The sequence below is a fragment of the Abramis brama genome, assembly GCF_963993115.1.
Source record: "Abramis brama genome assembly, chromosome: 11".
In the NCBI taxonomy this organism is placed as follows: domain Eukaryota; kingdom Metazoa; phylum Chordata; class Actinopteri; order Cypriniformes; family Leuciscidae; genus Abramis; species Abramis brama.
Genome location: NC_139973.1, coordinates 33,505,938 through 33,526,833, shown reverse-complemented (window position 1 = coordinate 33,526,833; position 20,896 = coordinate 33,505,938). Strand labels below are relative to the sequence as shown.

The window sequence follows — 20,896 nt, the reverse complement described above, 5'->3', positions numbered from 1 at the left end:
ACAGCATGCTGTTGCTGCAGCAACAACAACAACAACAACAACAAAAACTTGTGTATGATAATGCTGAGAAAAAAAACAGACAAATTCATTAAGAAAATATACATATTTCTGAATAAGGCATTTTTTTCTATTTTGTTTTAATGTAAGGTGATCTGTAATACCTGGAGAAAGCAGTGGCACTCTTGACAGCTTGAGAAGAATCCCCTAAAAGTGCGACAACTCTCATCTTTGCTCATGGGTATTTCAGACAGGCTGTCAAAATCCCTTCAATAATGACTATCCAATAACAGATGGTGCATGTAAAATATAGCCTACTAAAAAATCATGCAATATTTGTGAAATTAACATTAAAGCCTCTGGCACTTACACTATACTATCCAACTAATTGTTTCTCTTTGAGTTTTTTTTGTGTGGGTTGCACATGTGCAATTTGAGACCAAATGTTTGGACAATATCTTAAAAATGAATCAATGAAATTGAGCTGTATGTTGCTTTTCTGCATGCCGGAAATTTTACCTGTTGCAAGACTCACTCATCACAACCACATATGTAGTACATACTGTGACCACAGACAATGAGTATACATGTCTTCCTCACAACTAGTAAAGAGGGTGAGAAACCATAGGATGAAATAGTTCACAATGTTTGCATTTATGTTGGTATTTCTAACTGTGGTTCACCTTCACGTGGTGCGAGCTAGGTTTTTATACGTGTTGTGTAACTACCCACATTAAGTTATTTTGATGTGCAGAAGATGTGAAGTTGACAGAAATGTTATAACACGCAAAGCAACTTGAGTCAGATATTAAAAAAATTATATTTATTCAGTTTTAAAGCAACTCTGACATAAAGAATAAAGAAGAAGGCATATTTTAAAGAACTATTTCACCATGAAAGAGAATTATGCGGCATATTTATTGGACAGTTAGCATAACTTAAAACTGTCTCATTTTTGAAAGAACATTCAACACAAAGACTGAAAGTGAATTCTTCTCTCAAAGGGAAATTTAAAAACAAGAAGTGAAAAGCTTATTGTTACAAAGCAGGAAGACGTTTTTGTACAGTAAGTAACTAGTCACACTGTATAGCAAAATTTCCAGTATGACATTATATGTCACCATTCAGTCCTTCACAGGCGGTTTCCTCTCAAACAACTTACCACTATATAACTGAAACTGGCAAAACCTTTTTTTGTTTTGGAATCTGTTCTCAAGCAGACAAGAGCATTCAGGGGGAAAACGTTGTGGTGGTATCGGTGTCCAGGCCGACAGAAGACCTTCGTTTACCGCAGTGGGTGTACATGAGGTGGCTCTTTTTGAGACATCCCAAGTCTTTCAATAGCTTCAGGAGATCATTGCGAAACTTCACCCCAATGAACGCGTACAGGAATGGGTTCACAGCGCAGCGCAAAAAGGCCACGGCCCTGGTCACATCCATGGCATAAAGACGAATGTTGTCCTTGCCGCAATCCGTTGTTTGCTGAGTGGTCACTCCCATGACTACATTGTAGGGTAGTTGGCTGAACACAAAGACAGCTACCACTGCAATGATAACCTTGAAGGCTTTATTCCTCTCAAAGTTCTTGGCTTGGACTAGGGTCTTGATGATACAGATGTAACAGAATCCAATGACGATCGCTGGAAGTATAAAACCCAGGACCATCTGGCTTACCAGCATCCTAATGCGGTAGTCCTCATAGTTGTTGCCATTTGCTATACAGGTGCCATTGACATTGACTTCAGAGAACAGCATGTCAGGTACAGAAAAGAACACCGCCATCACCCATGTAACCAGGGAAGATACCTGTCCATAATAGACCGCACTGGAGCGACAGCGATGAGCAGAGACGGCCTTGGTTATGGAGAAATAGCGATCTACGCTGATACAGGTGAGAAGGAACATGCCGCTGAAGAAGCTGACCTTGTAGATGGTGAACATGGCCTTGCATGGATACAGACCCAAATGCCACTTGCTCATGAAACTAGCTGCCCAGAAGGGGAGCGAAATTGCAAACAGCAGGTCAGCCATGGCTAGATTGAGCAGGTAGACGTCAGTCATGGTCTTCAGCCTCTTGAAGTAAAGGTAGGTTAGGATGACCAGAAAGTTCCCCATGAGAGCCAGGAGGCAGATGATGGTGTAGATGGTGGGCAGGAACCAGTCGCGGAATGTACGGTTGGACCTTTTTTCGCAAAGGAATACACTCTCACTGTAATCCATACCTGTGGTATCTGTGGAATACTCATATTCTGTTGTGGATTGGTATTCAGTTGTCTCATTGGACCAACTTTTCTAAAAATAAAGGTAATTCAGAAGAATTAAATAATGCAAAAACCTTCCAAGTAATCAGTTACTCAGCAAAATGTGCCATTACACTATAAATGTACAACCCCAAGAAAGTCTGAAATCTGTACATGATTCCTGTTTAGAGCTGAAATGTACAGTGCTTGAAAAAGCTTTCTACTATACAATCCTGGATTTAAAAGGTATACAGAGAAATAAGTAGACCTCCAGAAATAGTTCTCCCAAAATGAAAATTCTGGCACCTCGTTCCAAACTCATTAGTTTTTCTACTAATACTTTACAATAAGGTTTAATTTGTTAACAGTTAATTACATTAGTTAATATGAACTAACAATGAAAAATACTTAACAACTATATAATAATAATAATAATAATAAACTTCATTCGTATATATTCTCAAAGTGCTGTACACAAGATAAACAATTCATAAAACAACAAATAAAATAATTAAAAACAAAAATTAGCAAGCATATAGTCTAAAAAAATGTCTTAAGTTGAGCTTTAAAAATCCCAAAAGTCTGAGCCATCCCTAAATTTAAGAGAAAGAGAGTTCCAAACAATAAAGCATTTATTAATCTTAGTTAATGCTAAATTTAAAATGAGTCATTGTTAGTTAATATGAACAAACAATGAAAAATACTTCTAAAGCATTTATCAATCTTAGTTAGTGAATCTTAGCTTAACTTTTATTAATACATTATTAAAATAAAATGTTGTATCTGTTAATAACATTTAATGGACCTGAGCTGACATGGACAGGTTAACTAACGTTAGCAAAGAGTATTAAAAACTGTAACAAATGTATTGCACATTGTTAGTTAATATTAGTTTTGTAGTAATATTATTACCTAATGGGACCTTATTGTAAAGTGTTAGAAATTTTCTTTCTTCTGCAGGTCACAAAAGATGTCAGAACATCAGCTTCAGTCACCATTCACTTTCACTCATATGCAAAATAGGTACATTAAAAGTGAATGGTGACTGATTTTGTCATTCTGCCTAAAATCTCCTTTTGTGTTCCATGAAAGAATAAAGTCATACAGGGTTTGAACAACGAGTAGGGCAAATAAAGGATGACAGAAATTTCATCTTTGGGTGAAATATCCCTCTGGAATTAGAGGTCAAATTTAAAGGTGAGTGCGGTTTTTCCTGGTTTAATCCATGAAATTACCTTTATGTGACACGACCATATCAGCAACACAGGACAAAAAACTGTTAATGAAAAAAGACAGTGTGTCAGAGAGTACACATAATGATAAACTTCATTCATAGTAGAAGACAAGCAGGTTTAAAACGAATTCACTAATGGATCACTTCTCTTCTTTGACCACATCCTCTCTATATTTTTAAAGATTTATATATATTTTGACAGTTTAATTGAGCAGATAAATTGATTTGCTTACCGGAAAATGCATGCATGATTTCAGATGACTTTCTCTTTGAATGTTTCACCAGGACTGCTAACAACACAGTGAATACGAGAGCTCTGTTTCATGCTGTGTTAAAAAGGTGAAGCACCACTTTTAACTCTGAACCAGAGGAAAGGGTTTTTACCACAGCCTGTACTGTTTCAAGAAAAACAACATCTGTCTTACCTTAGCACAACCAATGTTCTCATTATTAACATCTAATTTAAAATACTTTCCCTCTGTTATGTTCACTGAATTAAACCAACCATTAATAATATTAATAATATATCATTAATAATGAAAACAAAATGTATTATCTATTTGCATTGTTTATATATCATCACTGTTTCAATTTAATTTCTTAAACACTGCGTCATAATAAGTGAATTCTGAAAATATAATAGCCATATTTATCTATTAAGGCCCTGATATAGGCCCATGGTGGCAGTTATGGACAACGAACACAGGTGCATTTTATTGATGGCATTTTGAATGCACAGAGATACCGTGACGAGATCCATTGTTGTGCCATACATCCACGACCATCACCTCATGTTGCAGCGTGATAATGCACGGCCCCATGTTGCAAGGATCTGTACACAATTCCTGGAAGCTGAAAACATCCCAGTTCTTGCATGGCCAGCATACTCACCGGACATGTCACCCATTGAGCATGTTTGGGATGCTCTGGATCAGCGTATACGACAGTGTGTTCCAGGTCCTGCCAATATCCAGCAACTTCGCACAGCCATTGAAGAGTTGACCAACATTCCACAGGCCACAATCAACAACCTGACCAACTCTATGCAAAGGAGATGTGTTGCACTGCATGAGGCAAATGGTGATCACACCAGATATTGACTGGTTTTCACCCCCCCAATATAGTAAAACTGCACATTTTAGAGTGGCCTTTTATTGTGGCCAGCCTAAGGCACACCTGTGCAATAATCATGCTGTCTAATCAGCATCTTGATATGCCACACCTGTGAGGTGGATGGATTATCTCGGCAAAGGAGAAGTGCTCACTAACACAGATTTAGACAGATTTGTGAACAATATTTGAGAGAAATAGGCTCATGAAAAATGGGGGCAAAAACTAAATTTTGCCATTAGAAGCTTATTGAATGATAAGAAAGCATCATTTTTGTAAAGTATCACACCACAGCGTGCCTTTCTTCTGACTATTCTATGATGTTTTACAATGTACTACAAGTTCTGTCAAAATCCTGAACTAAAGTGTAGGCTATAAACAAGGGCAGACTATAAAACTGCAACAATTTATTTTGGCTAACATGCTTTTCCCCACTATTCTGTTCTTTGAAGTTCCCTGTCCTCAACCACTTGTTACTCCACCCCCCCTAAGTTTCAACTTTGCACAGGTAAACGCACTGCTGCACGCGTGCAGTTGTGGGTTTGTGTGTACATTGCTGCCAGGAAAAGAGGCCTATAAGCAGGAAGACGCAACTCGGCCACAACTCAGGTGATTTGCGTGGTAAAGGAACTGCTGCACTTCGCTCACACAATCTGTGAATGTGAATAAACCTCAGTTGGTACGATCACCTGTACACTTACCTATTTATGTGTTTGTGTTTTTTTTATATTTTATTTAATGACTGATAAGTGACTTAAGTTAGAGCAGAATCTTTAAAAAAAAAAACTTTAATGCTAAAAAATAAAGAACGTATACATTTAAATTCAAGCTTGACAAATAAAGGTTACGCACAATTTTTTTTTTGATAATCCGGGAAAATTTAAAAAGAGAATCTGGGCAAAGGCGAAAGAATTTGTACTCTTTAAAAGCAGGTCATAGATTGTTTACAGCTAGCAAGCTTTGTCAAGTTTCATCAAAAAGAGATCAAAGAGTAAGAGAGATAAAAGGAACACACAACCCCCCACCCCAAAATCACAAAGAAAGCAACACACTGATGAAATTTCCTTTTCTCAAACCACCTCGAGTAAAAAAACAAAGTGATGCATGTCGTTATATGGAAAGTTTGTCAAAGTGCACGCAAGCATGCTTGTGCACTTTAAGACAGTGGCCTTTAAACACTGTTGGATATATCTCTATATACCTGTTGTTATAATTAATAGAAGTTGAGAGGAATTGTGGTTTTAACGAAAACAGGAAGATGTAACCTATCAAAACCACAATAAATTATCTTGGTATGGTACGTGAAATGGTGGAGGAGATTAAAACCCCACCCATCCGAGATCACACTGTGGATTTCACTTTGCCAAACAAGCATAAAAGGCAAATAAAGAAGATCAATATACAATATATATATATTTTTTTATTTATTTATATTTTTAGCTTATTTACTAGCTATTAAAATATATAGTGATGTTTTATGTGTTTACATTTTAAATTAGTTGGAAATATGCTTAATAGAGAGCAACAGTTGGGTTCTGGAAGTAAAAACGATTCCATATTATTTCAACTTAGTTTTAAAATAATCTTGTTTAACAACAGAATAGTGAAAAACTAAATTACCCATGATGCTGTATCGAAAATTCCAGCTCACTTAGCACGCCGTTCGTGACTCGATTAGTCGAGACTGTTTTCCAAGATGGCTCCTGCATGTAAACGCGTAATGTACTGTCTTTATAAAGTATCTTCTTATTAAACTGTCTGTACACTTACAAAGTTCTCAATGCAGTTTTCATGTAGGGACCCTCATTATGCTACCGTGTTAGTGTGAGGCTATTTTGAGCATTGTTAGTGGTATTAACTAGCGATTTACTTTTACTTACTCTGTGCCCCATATACTAGCGTTATAAGATAATCTGTTTTTAAAGATAAAACTCTTTACATTCGATTTTCATGAAAACGCATCGCAGGGAACGATCGACTCGGTAACCATGTGTTAATTAACCCCAGGTTCATTTTTCACTGGATTTGTCCTTTAACATATATATAATCAACACTTTAAAAAAAGTAGTTTTATATACCTCCATTGTTCTTAATTCGATTATACTGTCCGCAGTGCTTCATGGGACTGTAGTTTTTTTCTATCACTGAAGGCGTAAAGTAAAGTCTTGTACCTTTGTATTTTTGACTGATTTTCATAACAGGACTGAAAGGAACAGGATTGCGTTTTTAAGCAAAAAGTTATCAAATACAGAAATATGGCCACATAGCATACATGCTAATAGCATAAGGACACTGAGCAAATTCTATTGACTTACCTAAAGTTCATATTTTTAAAGTAAACAAATAACATCTAAGAAATAATTTAGGTAACAGGACAGTATTTGAGATTGACCTTCTCAGTCATAGTTACAATTTCATCAAATATACAGAAATTAAAATGAGAGGATTTAGTGTTTAGGGTAACATGACTGAGTGAAAACCCGGGGACTCAACTAAAATGTGTTTTTTATCTAAAATATTAGATCAAATGTTTTTTTTTCTCATGGATTTTTTTTTTTTTTTTTTTTTGCATAGATTGGATATAAAGTCACACACCAATGCAAAAACAACAACATTTTAATCATTTCAGGGTAAAGTATAGAGATAGAGACATGGGGACATCTAGGTAGTTTTTATTATTTGTTTTTAATTATAAATTTTCAATTTGCAGTTAGCTTAATGTGTGGGACACTTTGCTTAATAATACAATTTATTTTAAAGTTAATTTTCATTATAAGTGCATTTTTTATAATGTCCTGGGGACAGAAATGTCACCCATTCGTTGGAACGGCTCTTAAATCAAAGTTTGTAATGTTATGATTCGCCTTGGTTCATGGCTTATAACAAACACAAAGACTTTTTAAAAATCTCTATGTCAGAAATGGATGAAAAAACAAAACGAAAAAAACTTCTAGAACCAATGTCGCTGATAGAATTCCAGTATATCAAGTATTATTGTGACATGAGGCATCGCTTGCATTGCTCTAGTGGTTTAGCCAGCCCTGGTATCTTATCAAAGGGAAATTAAAGTTAAATGCTTCAGAATTTGCACCTGAAACATTGAATTTTTACATATAATGCATACATTTTAATCAGAAGAATATGCAAAATAAACAATGTTGCTTTCGATGTGAGCACAAACCTTTTCTACTTTCATTTAGGAGAAAGTTTCAATGCAATACACATTTCATTCTTAATTATTCAGTGAACATCAAGAAATGTAACTTCAGTGACTTCAGACATGTACAGCAGTCAAACTGCTCTTTACAGGAAGTCAGTCTAGTCTTGTCTGTATAGTTACATATGACCTGTTTCCCTCACCGTTTTGTACCTCTCATAATGAATTGTTTATGCATGTATGTAGTTGTGAAATTCCCCTCAAGACATATTTTGTTCAAACACTGATGAGAAGTGTCTTAGTCATGTCTTAGCTTAATAATCAGTGTGAAAACATAGGCGATTACTTTTTACCTATAAACTCCCACTCAGAGTTTCCACTTGATTCTTTTAGGAAATTGCATGGGGAAACAAAACCTCGCAATCCTGCCAGACATGACATCAAGCCTAAAAGCTTTTCATTAATTCATCCGTTCTCCAAACTGCTTCTCCTCTGTAGGGTCGCCTTGCGGGAGCCTATTCCAGCATCTCAGGCCACAGCTGGGGGATGCCCTGGAAGGATGACCAGTAAGTTTTTCAACATCCCCATATTATTAAGAAGTTTCCTTTAAAGAAATATAAGAAATGAAGAAGTACAATTCTAAAACATATTTCTGACTAGCAAAAAAAAGAAGAAGAAGAAATGCAGTTCAAACAGGAATGCAGAAGTCTTGAAATTCCAGTCCATAATGTTCAGCTCAGACAGTAAATTTAGTTATCTTTTCAATGAGATGATGTGAAACCTGATATTGTTAAAATGCATCAATACAGCCATTTGAAGAGTAGAAATATTATATCTGATAAGATTGTGGTTGATCACACATTTTTACAACTAGGAAATCATTCTGGGTTTGAACAAGAATTGCTCAGACCACATTTCAAACGTATCAGTTCAATCTCAGTGTTTTGCAATGTAAATTGGCTGTTAAATGTGCTATTCCCATTCAATTTTCCTTTTATTTTGTCAAAGAGGAGATTTTAAGGTGTGGAATTCACATTATAGGTCAGTCAGACCTGTAAAGTTGGAAAACATCCAACTAAACCTATATGACAGAAAACCCTCTACATGTTTACATAAAAAAAATAATGGTAACACTTTACAATAAGGTTCATTAGTTAACATTAATGTATTTACTAACATGAACTATCAATGAGCAATACATTTGTTACAGTACTTATTAATCGTTGTTAATTTTAGTTAATAAAAATATTCTGTTCATTGTTTGTTCATGTTAGTTCACAGTGCATTAACTAATGTTAACAAACACAACCTTTGATTTGAATAACGTATTAGTACATTTTGAAATTAATATTAACTAAGATTAATAAATGCTGATGAAGTATTGGTCATTCTTAGTTCATGTTAACTAAGGTAGTTAACTAATGTTAACTAATGAACCTTACTGTAAAGTAAAAAATAAAATAATTTAATATGATAAAAAAAACATCACTTGATTAATAAGCTGTTTTCCTCATGGGGACCAAAAAATAGGACATCTTGTACATTTAAAGTTTCCATTCGTCTTTTATTAGTGTTCAAGATAATTTAAACAAACTATAAATGTCAAAAGAACTTGATGATATTACAGATCATGACAATAGGCAAGAAGTGTAATTATGCGAGATAATTATATGATTGAATGAATGAGGAAGGCTTTTGTATTTGAGGAAGGTTGTCATTATCTAATTGCACACTTATACATATATAAGGCAAAAATAAACAGATAGAACATTTATCCATTCACATCAATGTCTTTCTTTTTTATGACTCTCGCCTACAAAATAGACTACAACGTCTTAAAACAGCATGCACTTGAAATAATGAAGATACGAGATAACGTAGAGTAAGTATTGTGGCAGGATGTTTGGAAAATGTGGTTACTGCAATGTTCTGCTGTCCTGTCACGTTTTTAGTGTTTTTTTAAATACATGCAGTTATTAGACTGCTCACTGGTTTTCTCCAAAACGTGATGCAAAGATCCTACTAAATCCATGTTGATTCGCAACTTGTACATTCTTCAGATTTAATAACTCTTTTTGATTCTATTTGTACAGTTGATGCTGTCAGACAGTTTTAGTTAAAACACTGAACTCAGACACTAGTTCTCTTAACTGAAGTGATGAATTAGATTATTTAGCAGTTGTGATAACCATTGATTAACTGTGTCTAGAGGCGCTCAGGGAGAACCCTGAAATCCGAAATCATTCCTGTTGATAGAACATGGTTTTAAAGGCAGACTGTCGGTACTGAAATCCAGTGACATGTTCACTAGACAAACCCAGGTCCATCTCTGGAAGTGGCCAGAGAGGAAGCCACTGAACAATCTCGAATTTATGGATGAGGTGAACCGTGTCGATAAGAACACCACCGCTTGCTAATGCTAATTTAGCCACCATTGCTGACCATGCTGGCTGAAATATCCCCGCTCGCATCCAAGCCTAGCTTTTGCAGGTCCAAGCCCATACTGGCCAGCACCTGCAGCAGAGTCATCTCCTGTTGTGTGGCCTGGTCAATCAGGGCTGGACAAGTCGGATTGCACTGTGGCCATTGACAGTTATCGATGAGATGAAAGGGACAGCCCTTCAGAGCGGTTTTGCTGTTCTTATTGGCCTCCTGAAGACTTTTGTCCCAGCACTGCAGAGCACGGGAAAGTGACGTCCCCTTGACCTGGAGATCCATCCAATTACTGAAAGAGAAAAAATCCGAAAGGAAAAATGGTGTTTTTCATAACAGTGTGAACGGCACAGACCACGTAGAATCTGATCTTTTCCTAGACACAGATCTGTTTCGTATGCGACCTCAGTCTGAACAGTCATATCAGAATTAGTGAGACTTTTACGTCACTCTAGATAGTCACAATTCTGCCTCAAAAGATTTTACATACAAACGACGTGATTTTGTAAATTTAAACATGTTCTGAAGACAAAAGCCTTCCATGGTTAAATAACTTTCATTTTCAAATAATAACTTTCAGGTTCAAATAAGAATTAATGTGTCCATCGGGAGTTGATTAGATATGCAATGTTGCAATGTTGAGAAAACAGAAGTGATATGATTTCTGTAAATGCAGTGATGAAAAGCTGTGTGTCTGTGTGTGTAATTCCACAAACCTGGAAGACCTTCTGAACAGTAGGCTTATTTAGAAAGGAAAATTTAAAAGATAAAAAAGAAGTAGTAGGGAGAATCAATGAATTATGAATATTTGACTGCCATTGTGAGAATAACATGTAAGCATGTAATCAATAAAAAAGTGACTGTAGTCTGAATACGAGTATTTTAAAGCGTAATATAATCTAATTAGGTACTTAATTTTGGGAATCTGATCACGCAATCCAAACAAAACATTTTTGTCTTTGTAACTTTAATTGGGTTACATAATGTTAACCAACATTGTTTTAGCAAACGGCAATATAGGGCTGAAATGGAACACTTTTCACAATCCAATCAGTTCCCAATAAAAAAAAAAAAATACAGTCCTGCCCTATATTTTCAAATTAATAATGCTGTTTAATTAGTTTAATTATCACATTATAGAAGTGTTTAGCACTATGTCAAGTGCTTAAGTGTGGAAAGAGTGTATTCCCAATGTCATTTTTAATGTACCAATATTATTTAATTAATATTCATATTAATTATATATTAAATCAATTATAACTATTATATTAATGATATTAATCTATGTATTTTTAAGTCATCCTGCCCCCTTGGAAGCTTGCTAATGCCCCTTTGAGTGCACTTCAGACGAAAGTTTTAACTAATTGGCAATTTAATGTCCCCTCAGTCTAACCAGTCTCTTTATAAGCAGCTTGTGTTTCGCCCATATAGTTTCATGGTTCACCTCACAAATCATCTGTCCCACTGCTCTCTCAGCTGAGCTCATAGACAGAGCCATTAATTAAGTGTGAAACCATGAGGTGGCATTTTGGCGACACCTAGAATGCATCATGATGGACGAGTGTTCAAATGCAGGCTGTGAGCTCACCCATGAGGAGTGTGTCTCAGGGTGCCTGCGTGTCCTTACCTTTTGGTTATCAAAGTGTGGGAAAGGCAGGAGGGGGCGAACACGGCCCTAAAACAACATACAGAAAGACATTTTAGTACACACAAGATATGCAGCCTTGAGCAAAACACAGATTCATCAGGTTTGCTTTAGTAATTATCATTGTTAATCAAATTTTACACTGTACATTACTATTGATGACATGATTTTGATGTGATTATTCAGCTATTAGTAAGTAATGTACTCACGTAACATCTTTGAAAGAGTTTTTTAGCTCTTTTCCCAGGTTCTGCATGTAAGTCCACTGCTGCTCTGAGAGTGACTGGCCACCCATGTAAATGTTCTCCACTCGTAGCTGTTCCTCGTCGAACAACCACTGAACAACAAATAGCGGAGCTACAAAGGGACACATCCTTATTTTAAAGGAAGTAATTCTTATTAGCATTAGCCACTTCTGTGAGAATGTTTTCATTCATATCGCACAGACAGCACACCCTCACCGGTTATGTAGGAGTGCAGTTTGTGTCCAAAAAAGCATTGCCAATCCTCGCCTCTTTTATACTGTTGCTTGCACTTTTCTGGAACAACACCACTCCAGAAACTAACAGAGATATTAAATCATCAGAAAATAACAATATGTGGATGAGTTATGCACTGAAGTTGAATTCAAATGCCTAATCCTATATGAGAAACAGTATAGTTGCACAGTATGAGCAACAAAAGAAGTGCACTTAAAGGCAGGGTAGGTAGGAATGGTCTAAAAAACTTATTTTTCAAATTTGTTTAAACTTTATGTACATATCAATACATAATTAAAATGTAAGTACTCTGAAAAAGAAAGTATAAAAATCGAGTGTCTGTAGACCTCTCACGACTGTTTTAAAGACAGTTCATTATTTCCATTCACTCCACCCCCTCCCTTCTGGGCTCCTTCCAAAGCCACGCCCCCAAAACACATGAACGCGCGACTCCAACCGCTGAGCTGAAGAGCATTATTTACCTGAGACAAGCAGAGAGGAAGGAGCACAGTGCACGTAGTGACATCATGTCAGAATCACATGTAATAAAAAAATCTAACGCTAATTGCTTATGAATATAAACAAATAAGATGTATTTTAGTACTCACTATCAAGCTAGCATATTGATATTGGTAAATTTAAAATATATATTTTTTGATTCGCTAACGAGCTAGTTATATAAGCTAAAAACAGGTTGCATTGATACACTTTTTTACATTACCATCAGTTACATTGTGATGAAGATGAATTTCGTGTAAGATTCATAACATATATGGTGTTCTGCATGTAGGGGTGGGAGATATTGACAAAAATGAATATCTCGATATTTTTTTCCAATATCTAGATATCGATATTCAGGCGATATTTTTGCCATCCTTCAAAGAAATGTGAGCAAACTGGCAAAGAAGGTCCAGTTGGTCTTTTGACTTGCTGCATTTGACCTATATTATTCTAGGCTATAGAAAAAAACAATAAAGGAGCTAACTAAACAGAATCTGTGGCAGCCCCTACTTTTTCCACTTACAAAACTTAACTAGGCACTTCTTGCAACAGTGATTAATAAATCAAACAACAATATTGTTGATGATCAATTCAAAGTAAAAAAAAAAAAACATTTTCAAAACGGTATAAATCCATTCATTTTTTCCCCCAAAACGCTATAAATCCATCTTTTTTTTTCTTTTTTTTCTAAATTTATGGTTTGTCTTTTTAAAAAAGTTTTTGTCTTTTATTTTTCGTGTTTGCATTTATGAGGAAAAAACAATATTACTTGACAGTTCTCCATTATGGACGCGAGCGCTCTGAAAGCTGCACTAAGACTTTCAAACTTTAACAGAGATCTCAAAACAGAAAGCACAAAGCCTTTCTTTAAAACGAATTTCGTTTTGGATTAATTGTATCTTAATTTTAATTATTTTTTTTTCATTAATTCATTAATATTTTCATTCCTGGATTAAATACATAAAGTAAATATAGGCTATCAATCACAACATAAGGTGCTTGAACTGGAGATTATATCATCGTGAACCGAACCGTAGCCTCGCCTCACAGGCCTAAAAAATGTGGAATATATTTACAGAAATCTGGTTCTAAACAAAACCATCCAAAACAAAATAAAACTATGTAGCCTAATAAATGTGCATTTCTCCGGTGCATGCGTTCACTAGCCTACTGCGAAGATCGCGAGTCAAATATCGTCAACTTCATCTTTGCAGCCGACACAGAAATTAATAAACAATTAAAATGTCTTATTGCAATATTTTACACATTCATAATCATTACTTTTGCTGGTTCTTTGAGGCAGCTTTTTAGGTTTATGGCGTTTTGGAAAAGAGCTCTTCACGTACAAACACTGTTTCACCAAGGCACAGCAGCCCTTCAGCACATAAGAACAAAAAGAGAAAAAGCACGGACTTACTAATTACGAAACTTTGATGTGGTTGAACAGGTGAAACAGTCACAAATTCCTTTGCAACTCAAACCTTCTCACGAGTTATGAAGAAAGAGAACAGCATTTCAGTTTTCAGCGCGTCCTCCTTTGATTGCTGTGTTGTGACTGGAAAAGTGCATGCAGGAGCACATGCGCAAAATGTAGGTTTGTAAAATGTCCTTTTGTAAAATAAAAATAATTTTAGGGCGAAGCAGAGGAGGTCGTGCAAGAGGCCGTGGCGTGCAACTAGGGTCCGAGGAAGTAGAGGCCGAGGACGGGGTGGTCGCTGGAAAGCTACGCCGATATTGACACGCGTTTTATTTCTTTGTTTATCCAAAGACTTTTTGTTCATTACCTTTTCTTGTACTGTCTTCTTTTTTTGCCTTGTTTGCCTTCACTAACTGCATGCCGGTAATGTGAATTTTGATTGCTCTTTCTCTGCCATTGTTTTGCTATTCCTAGGTTCCGTGCCTCTCGAATTCCTCAAATCAAACGTGCGCGCGCAAGTGGGCAGATCCCGTGGCAAAAGGGTGGTTGCCATGGTTGCGAGAGAGAGTGACAGTCGCCTAAGCCAATCCTTTGATTCGTCCCGAATCGAAATAATGAGCTGTGTTTAATACAGATTAAACGGTCTAGAGTCACTTGATTTTTATACTCTTTTTTTCAGAGTACTTACATTTTAATTATGTATTGATATATATAGAAAGTTTTAACAAATTTGGATCTTTTATTTTTATAAAGTCCTACCTACCCTGCCTTTAATTGTGCAGTTGTAGTGTAATTCGAGTCTTACATTTTTTTTTGTATTTGCAGGTAATATAATATTACAGTTTTTCTCAAGCGCTTTTGCTCAGTTCTCAAATGAGAGTTTCCCCCCTCAAAAGTTCAGATCTCTCAACATTTAGCTTCCTGTTCAGGTCAGATTTGAATTTCTTGTGGCACATGTGTGAAAAACAACAAGTACAATTGTCTACAATTTGCACAATGACTAAGTGCACATGGCTTATTGATCAAAATGATCCATTCTGTGTTCAAAATCTGTCAGACATGTTATATTCCATAAATATTTATGACATAGAATGTTTGTAATGTTTGCTAAAGATTGTTTTTTGTACTGAAATAAGAATATATATATATATATATATATGTGTGTGTGTGTATGGAGTTTGCTGACAGCACAATCACCACCATTTTTGAACAAGGAGGAACATCAAAGCTACATCAGTACTGTATAAATACATTTGTAGTTTTACAGTAATTCTTTTTGTAGAAATGTGTTACAGGTAAACTGAATATTCTTGTCATTGAAGAGCAATGGGAAGATATGCATGAATATATATGTATGTGTTAGAGAAAGACATAAAAGAGTGTGTAAAAATGAACAAGGAACCGAGAATTTTCAGCTTACATGTAACACATTTCTGCAAAAATAAATGTACTGTGTAAATACAAATGTTCATTTTCTTTTTGTGTACTACAGTATTGACTTTTCCCAGTCAGTTTTTACCTACTGTCTGTATCTGTATTTAAAATGCTCAGTGTGATACACAGACAATGTGTTATCAAAAAAGTAGAAAAAACCCCCCATAAAATTTGTATTTAACAAATTTTTCCATGGTGATAAAACTTCTAAAGATTTTGACCCAATGTGTTGGGTGAGTGACTATATTTGCAGACATGCAATAGAGTTGTGATGTTCCAGCAAACAGTTGCACTTACAGTTTAGATAATGTTAAGACTGTTTTGAAAAATGTGCCAAAGCGATTGAGAAAAACTGTAATGAAATAAAAGCTCACTTAAGTGTACATGACTATGTTTTAACACACTTAAGTACACTGTAAAATGTCAAATTAAAAGATTTACGTTGACAATAAAGGCTTATAAGTACATTCAGCAGTGCACCATATATCAAAGACAATAGAAGGTAACACACTTTACAGTGTCCTTGTTACACACTTTACATGTAGTTACTGTAGTAATAACTATAAATTATGCATAATTACATGCAACTAACCCTAAACCAACCAACCATAGTAAGTACATGTAGTAAATTATTATTACTCAGTACTTAAATGTATAATTACACTGTAACACAGACACCTTAAAATAAAGTGTAACCCAATAGAATAAAAAAAAAATACACATAAAGGTTTACTTAAGTCCTACATAAGTGGGTCAAAAAAGCATTTAAAAAAAAGCAACTAACTGCATTTAATATAAATTATAATTATAAAAGTGAAATACATTTTCATTTAATTGTAAATAACATGGAATTAATTGTCCTAAATCATTATTCGGTTCACTCTTAAGTATCTGTGTAATAAACTGAAAATTAAAATGTCACCAAAACCTCATAGCTTGAGTGTATACTTTACCGAAGTCCTTTTTTTATGGCATCTACAGGGGTGCAGGAAGCACTGTCTGGACAGTCAGGAACTTTTTGCTGTTTGCTTTCCAGAAACCAGCCTGAGTCGACAAGGCCGCGCACCTGAGCATCTGCACCCAGCTGCTCCAGAAGACTGGACACCTTATCAATGTTCAGCAGCACACCTGTTCCACCGGCACTGCAGGACAGATTAAGGACCTTTCAATCCCAAAATATTACCTCAGCCCCCAAAATCTAGTTTGCCAAACCAATGAACTACAAATATCGCTTTGAATATGAAATGACTTTGGGAAACCAACAAAGCATGTTGCTAACCTTGGAAGAATCCTGCATGGCAGGACACATATATAGATATTATGTCATTGTCTATAGCATTACAGGCTGCAGTTAAACATTTAATGGTAGACAACAGGATGTGCTGAAAATAGTGCTTCGGTCAGCGTATGGAGGTGGTCTTGTGGTAAAACTCAAGGGGTGGTCCATGGACGGGAATAGGATTTCATGGTAATCCAGATGGCTCTGTTTCAATTGTTCATAGCATCTTGTTATTAGATCTCAATATGCAGCAACAGGTGTAATGGTTGCTAGTGTTCTCTGTTTATAAGTTAATTCAAATCCAATTATGGGAATTATAATAGTTATAGTTCTTTGTGGAAATAAATTGCAGAGCATCCACAAATATAATTGTCTGAGCAATAATAATAATAATAGTTAACCTCTAATCCCTTTTTCAAGGCCATACAATGCAGAAAGCTCACTGTATTTCAGGATTAATACTGTTAATGAATCTATCTTTTACTATAAATCATTTCCATAATTTGAGGAACATACAGATTCAAATCAATGTTGTGAATGTCATGAACTTTATTTTCAAACAAGAGTTTGGTTACACAGCCAGTGAGATCTCACCTCGTTCCTGCCAACATCACAACTTTGGCTTGTTTCAGTCCTTTTGGGGCAAGATCTTTGATCACCTCCCGAATGATTTGAGATCCCATGAAAGCATATTCTATGGCAGGATAAAGAAATAGAGCATCCTAATTTTGGTAACAAAAATGGTAATGGTCAGACCAAATGTATCACTGAAATATGTACCTGTTTCTTTTCCCTGTTTGGATTTTGATGCTGCTTTGTTACCGCTCCACACATCACTTGAACAGTAGGGAACAAACCTAGTTACATAAGATACATCAGATAAGATACATAAGTCAGTCAGATGTTAATTATATAGGTGATGTAAATCTCACTCTTGAATTCTTCAGAAACTTACACAATATTGGCATTATACCAGTGAGGATTTTCATCAGCTTGTGTTGATAGCAAACCACTCCCTGCAAATAATTGTTTTCATTAAGAATCACTGATATATGGTTTGCTAGCAGATGTGTGTCTGGTTAATATCAGCCTATACCTTTGCGTGTCTGAGGCCAGTCGGTCGAGCTCATAAGTCGGGGGATAGCTTTGTATCTGGAATCGCAGGTCTCTTTGTTGTAGCAGCACCAGCCACCTAAATATGATTAACTGGAATTAACCTCACATTAACCAGGTTAATTGTTAATTATTGGCACAAATTTGCTGTATTTAACTTGTGATTCCTCCCTTCTGGTAAAAACAAAAACTTGCGGTAGAGAGGATACAGATTTAATCTACCATACAGTCTACTAAAATAATATTAGTCTACTATATTATTTTATTCTTTTAACAAAAACAGTCCAATGAATCCACGTCAGCCTGTTAGAACAGTTACGGCTTATTATTGTAACAATTACGTGTTTAGTAGTTTATTAGTCTCTCCCCCTCTATTTAAAGTCACTTTCTCTTGTTGAGAGACGTTGCATTATTTATGCGCTCTCGCCTTCTTGTATTGTTTAATTTTGACTTGGCTAATTCAACATTGCATGTTACTTTTCTTGTCCAGTGAAACTATATATCTTCTCGACATACTGGTGAACCAGCTTGATGTGAGGCGCTCCGAAAAAGCAAGAAAAATTACGTCTAAGAAGATGATCAGCAGTCAGAATAACGCAGAGCACCGCATTTAAGCCCGCTGACCTCTCTCGACAAAATTAACTTTGTTTAAAATACTCACCTTCCAAAAATATCAGCCATCTCTTACTTCCTTTGAACTCCTTTAGGTAAAACCTGTGGGACACAAATAAATATAGATGGTCTGGGGAGCATATGAGGACCATATGAGGACATTTTCAAAACGGTCATAGGACCAATATTTAATGTGACATCACCACACTGCTACAATTTTGTAGCTAATGGTCTTACAGTTCATTAACTTGACAAGTTTAATACAGTACAAAACTGAAAATTGCCAACCTCTGGCTAGCAGTGAAGATATCATTGTTGTGTCTTACCCAGCGGCAGTACCGTCGTTGCATGTCACTAATGTGTTTTTAAGAAAGTACAGCTTCATTTCATCAACGGGCTTGTTGACAGATGCGCTTTGTTGGGTGGTGCCGCGACCTCCGGGATTTGTTTCTTTACTGGAATCGGCAGCACCTGCCAGCCCAGGGTTTGGGTCATCTTCAGGGCCATGCTGGGTTGCTTCTACAGCTTGGCTGTTAGGCTTCTTTGCAGGTTTTCCACCCGGCTTAACATTGCGATTGTTGTTCTGGCAAGAAATGAGTCCCAGCAGAAGCAGGAACATAACATGACACAGAATATTCATATCAAATCCGACAGGACCTCCCTAAAAAAGGCCAAACAGAACAGTCCGCATGAAACGATTTGTAGCAACATCTTAATTTTGATCATAAAGGGCCCATGCTTTGAAAAGACACTGCTTTTAATTCATTTAATGACTTAATCTGACACCACCAATGAAATTACAAGTGCTCAACCTTATGGCCACAGTCTTAAAATGAACACTCACCCCTTTAAGCAACTGGTCCTGGTCCCCAAAAATCCTCAGGCGCTGCGGGAAATGTGGTTTTTGAATTGATGCTGTGCTGGCGTCCTGAATAGATCCTTGTCTTTGGTTGTGGTCTGTGCTAGATTTTATAGTGCCACCATATGGGCAGCATTTCTCAACATCCCCTTTGAGCTGGTGCCAGCTCTGGGCTGCAACCAATGACACACCAAACCTGGACGTCTAATGGCGAGGAGAAAAGATAACATGCGCTCTCCCAACCATATTTCAAAGACTTCCCCTCCCCACCTAACTTAGTCTCACAACAAGCCCTCCCGCCCTCCCCTCGACTTTGATTTAAACACCTACATGGTTGAAATACCTGCATAACCCAGCAGCTACATGGCATGTGGCTCTAGGTCATTGGAGCAGACCTCTCCCAAGCTCACTCTAATATGGAGAAACTCTTCACTCACTCCTAATAATCCTTTGAGTGTCTCTTCTGAAAATGCCAACTCTTAAATTAAAGAAAGAGATGTTAGTAAAATGGCAGTTAATTGTGCACAGATTTACAAAGTATCTGCTGATTTTAATGCTAGGGTTAAAGTGTGACCTTCACATAAAGCTGCAGCTGAGACTGATGCTGTCATTATCCACTCTGCTTATCTATCACGGTGAAATTTATATGTAAATGAATGATGTTATGGAAAGTTTGTTACATCTTCGCCATGGGAAACCTTTTTATCTTTGCATCTGACCAACTAAAGCATTATACTTCCATCTAAATACAAGCACTGTCCCTTGCTTGAAAAAGGTCTCTTTATTAGACTGTGACATGAGAATTTTCCACAAATATTGTGGTAATCAATTGTCAATCCAGTTTTATCCAGAAATCGCTAGGTATAACTTAAAAAAGATTGGTATACTCAACAAGAATCAATAAAAGGTAAAAGGAATATTATTTCAATCATATAAATGTACAATAAAACCAACAACAAAATCCTACTAATATATATCTACACTGTAAAAAATGATGACAACATAAGTTTTCACATTGCTTTAACTCATCAAAAGAAGTTAAGCAGTTTTCAACTTTTTTAAAATAAGTTATACAAGATTCAACTCATTTTTAAAGTCAGTCTAATGTAATTTAAGTTGAAATGACTTAAACATCCAAGTTGATTGTACTTAAAAATAAGGAAGCAACTTTTTTTTACAGCGTAGACAATGAAAAAAGTTATTTAGAAACCAACCAACAATATAATATAATATAATATAATATAATATAATATAATATAATATAATATAATATAATATAATATAATATAATATAATATAATATAATAATAAAAGATTATGATTGCTTAACCTGGACTTCTCGTAGGCACAGTTTTAGACTCAAGATGTTTTACCTTTCATTGTGTT

At 35.8% G+C, this 20,896-nt stretch overlaps 2 protein-coding genes across 2 annotated transcripts; both read right to left on the bottom strand.

The window, feature by feature from the left end:
- Positions 1-798: 798 nt before the first annotated feature.
- ccr7 (chemokine (C-C motif) receptor 7) lies at positions 799-3,833 on the bottom strand. Its single transcript, XM_084127910.1, has 3 exons — positions 3,705-3,833; positions 3,473-3,513; positions 799-2,289 (listed from the first exon to the last, which is right to left on the bottom strand). The coding sequence occupies exons 1-3, from the start codon at positions 3,718-3,720 to the stop codon at positions 1,228-1,230; spliced, it is 1,119 nt and encodes a 372-aa protein (XP_083984036.1). The 5' UTR covers positions 3,721-3,833; the 3' UTR covers positions 799-1,227.
- Positions 3,834-9,290: 5,457 nt separating this feature from the next.
- notum2 (notum pectinacetylesterase 2) lies at positions 9,291-20,077 on the bottom strand. Its single transcript, XM_084129551.1, has 12 exons — positions 19,496-20,077; positions 18,978-19,312; positions 18,701-18,753; positions 18,023-18,118; positions 17,882-17,942; positions 17,707-17,783; positions 17,521-17,620; positions 16,601-16,789; positions 12,278-12,378; positions 12,026-12,173; positions 11,799-11,846; positions 9,291-10,463 (listed from the first exon to the last, which is right to left on the bottom strand). Exons 2-12 carry the CDS (start codon positions 19,289-19,291, stop codon positions 10,163-10,165), a joined length of 1,488 nt encoding a protein of 495 aa, XP_083985677.1. The 5' UTR covers positions 19,292-19,312; positions 19,496-20,077; the 3' UTR covers positions 9,291-10,162.
- Between the last annotated feature and the right edge of the window lie 819 nt (positions 20,078-20,896).

Excerpts from the sequence above, each read along its gene's own strand:
- ccr7 (XM_084127910.1), bottom strand. Across the intron at positions 2,290-3,472 it reads TATGGTCGTGTCACATAAAG|AAAAGTTGGTCCAATGAGAC; the intron begins GTAATTTCATGG and ends CTTTATTTTTAG.
- notum2 (XM_084129551.1), bottom strand. The coding sequence starts at position 19,291 with ATGAATATTCTGTGTCATGTTATGTTCCTGCTTCTGCTGGGACTCATT. Across the intron at positions 17,784-17,881 it reads TGGTATAATGCCAATATTGT|GTTTGTTCCCTACTGTTCAA; the intron begins GTAAGTTTCTGA and ends TTATGTAACTAG. Across the intron at positions 16,790-17,520 it reads GTGATGTTGGCAGGAACGAG|TGCCGGTGGAACAGGTGTGC; the intron begins GTGAGATCTCAC and ends TCTGTCCTGCAG.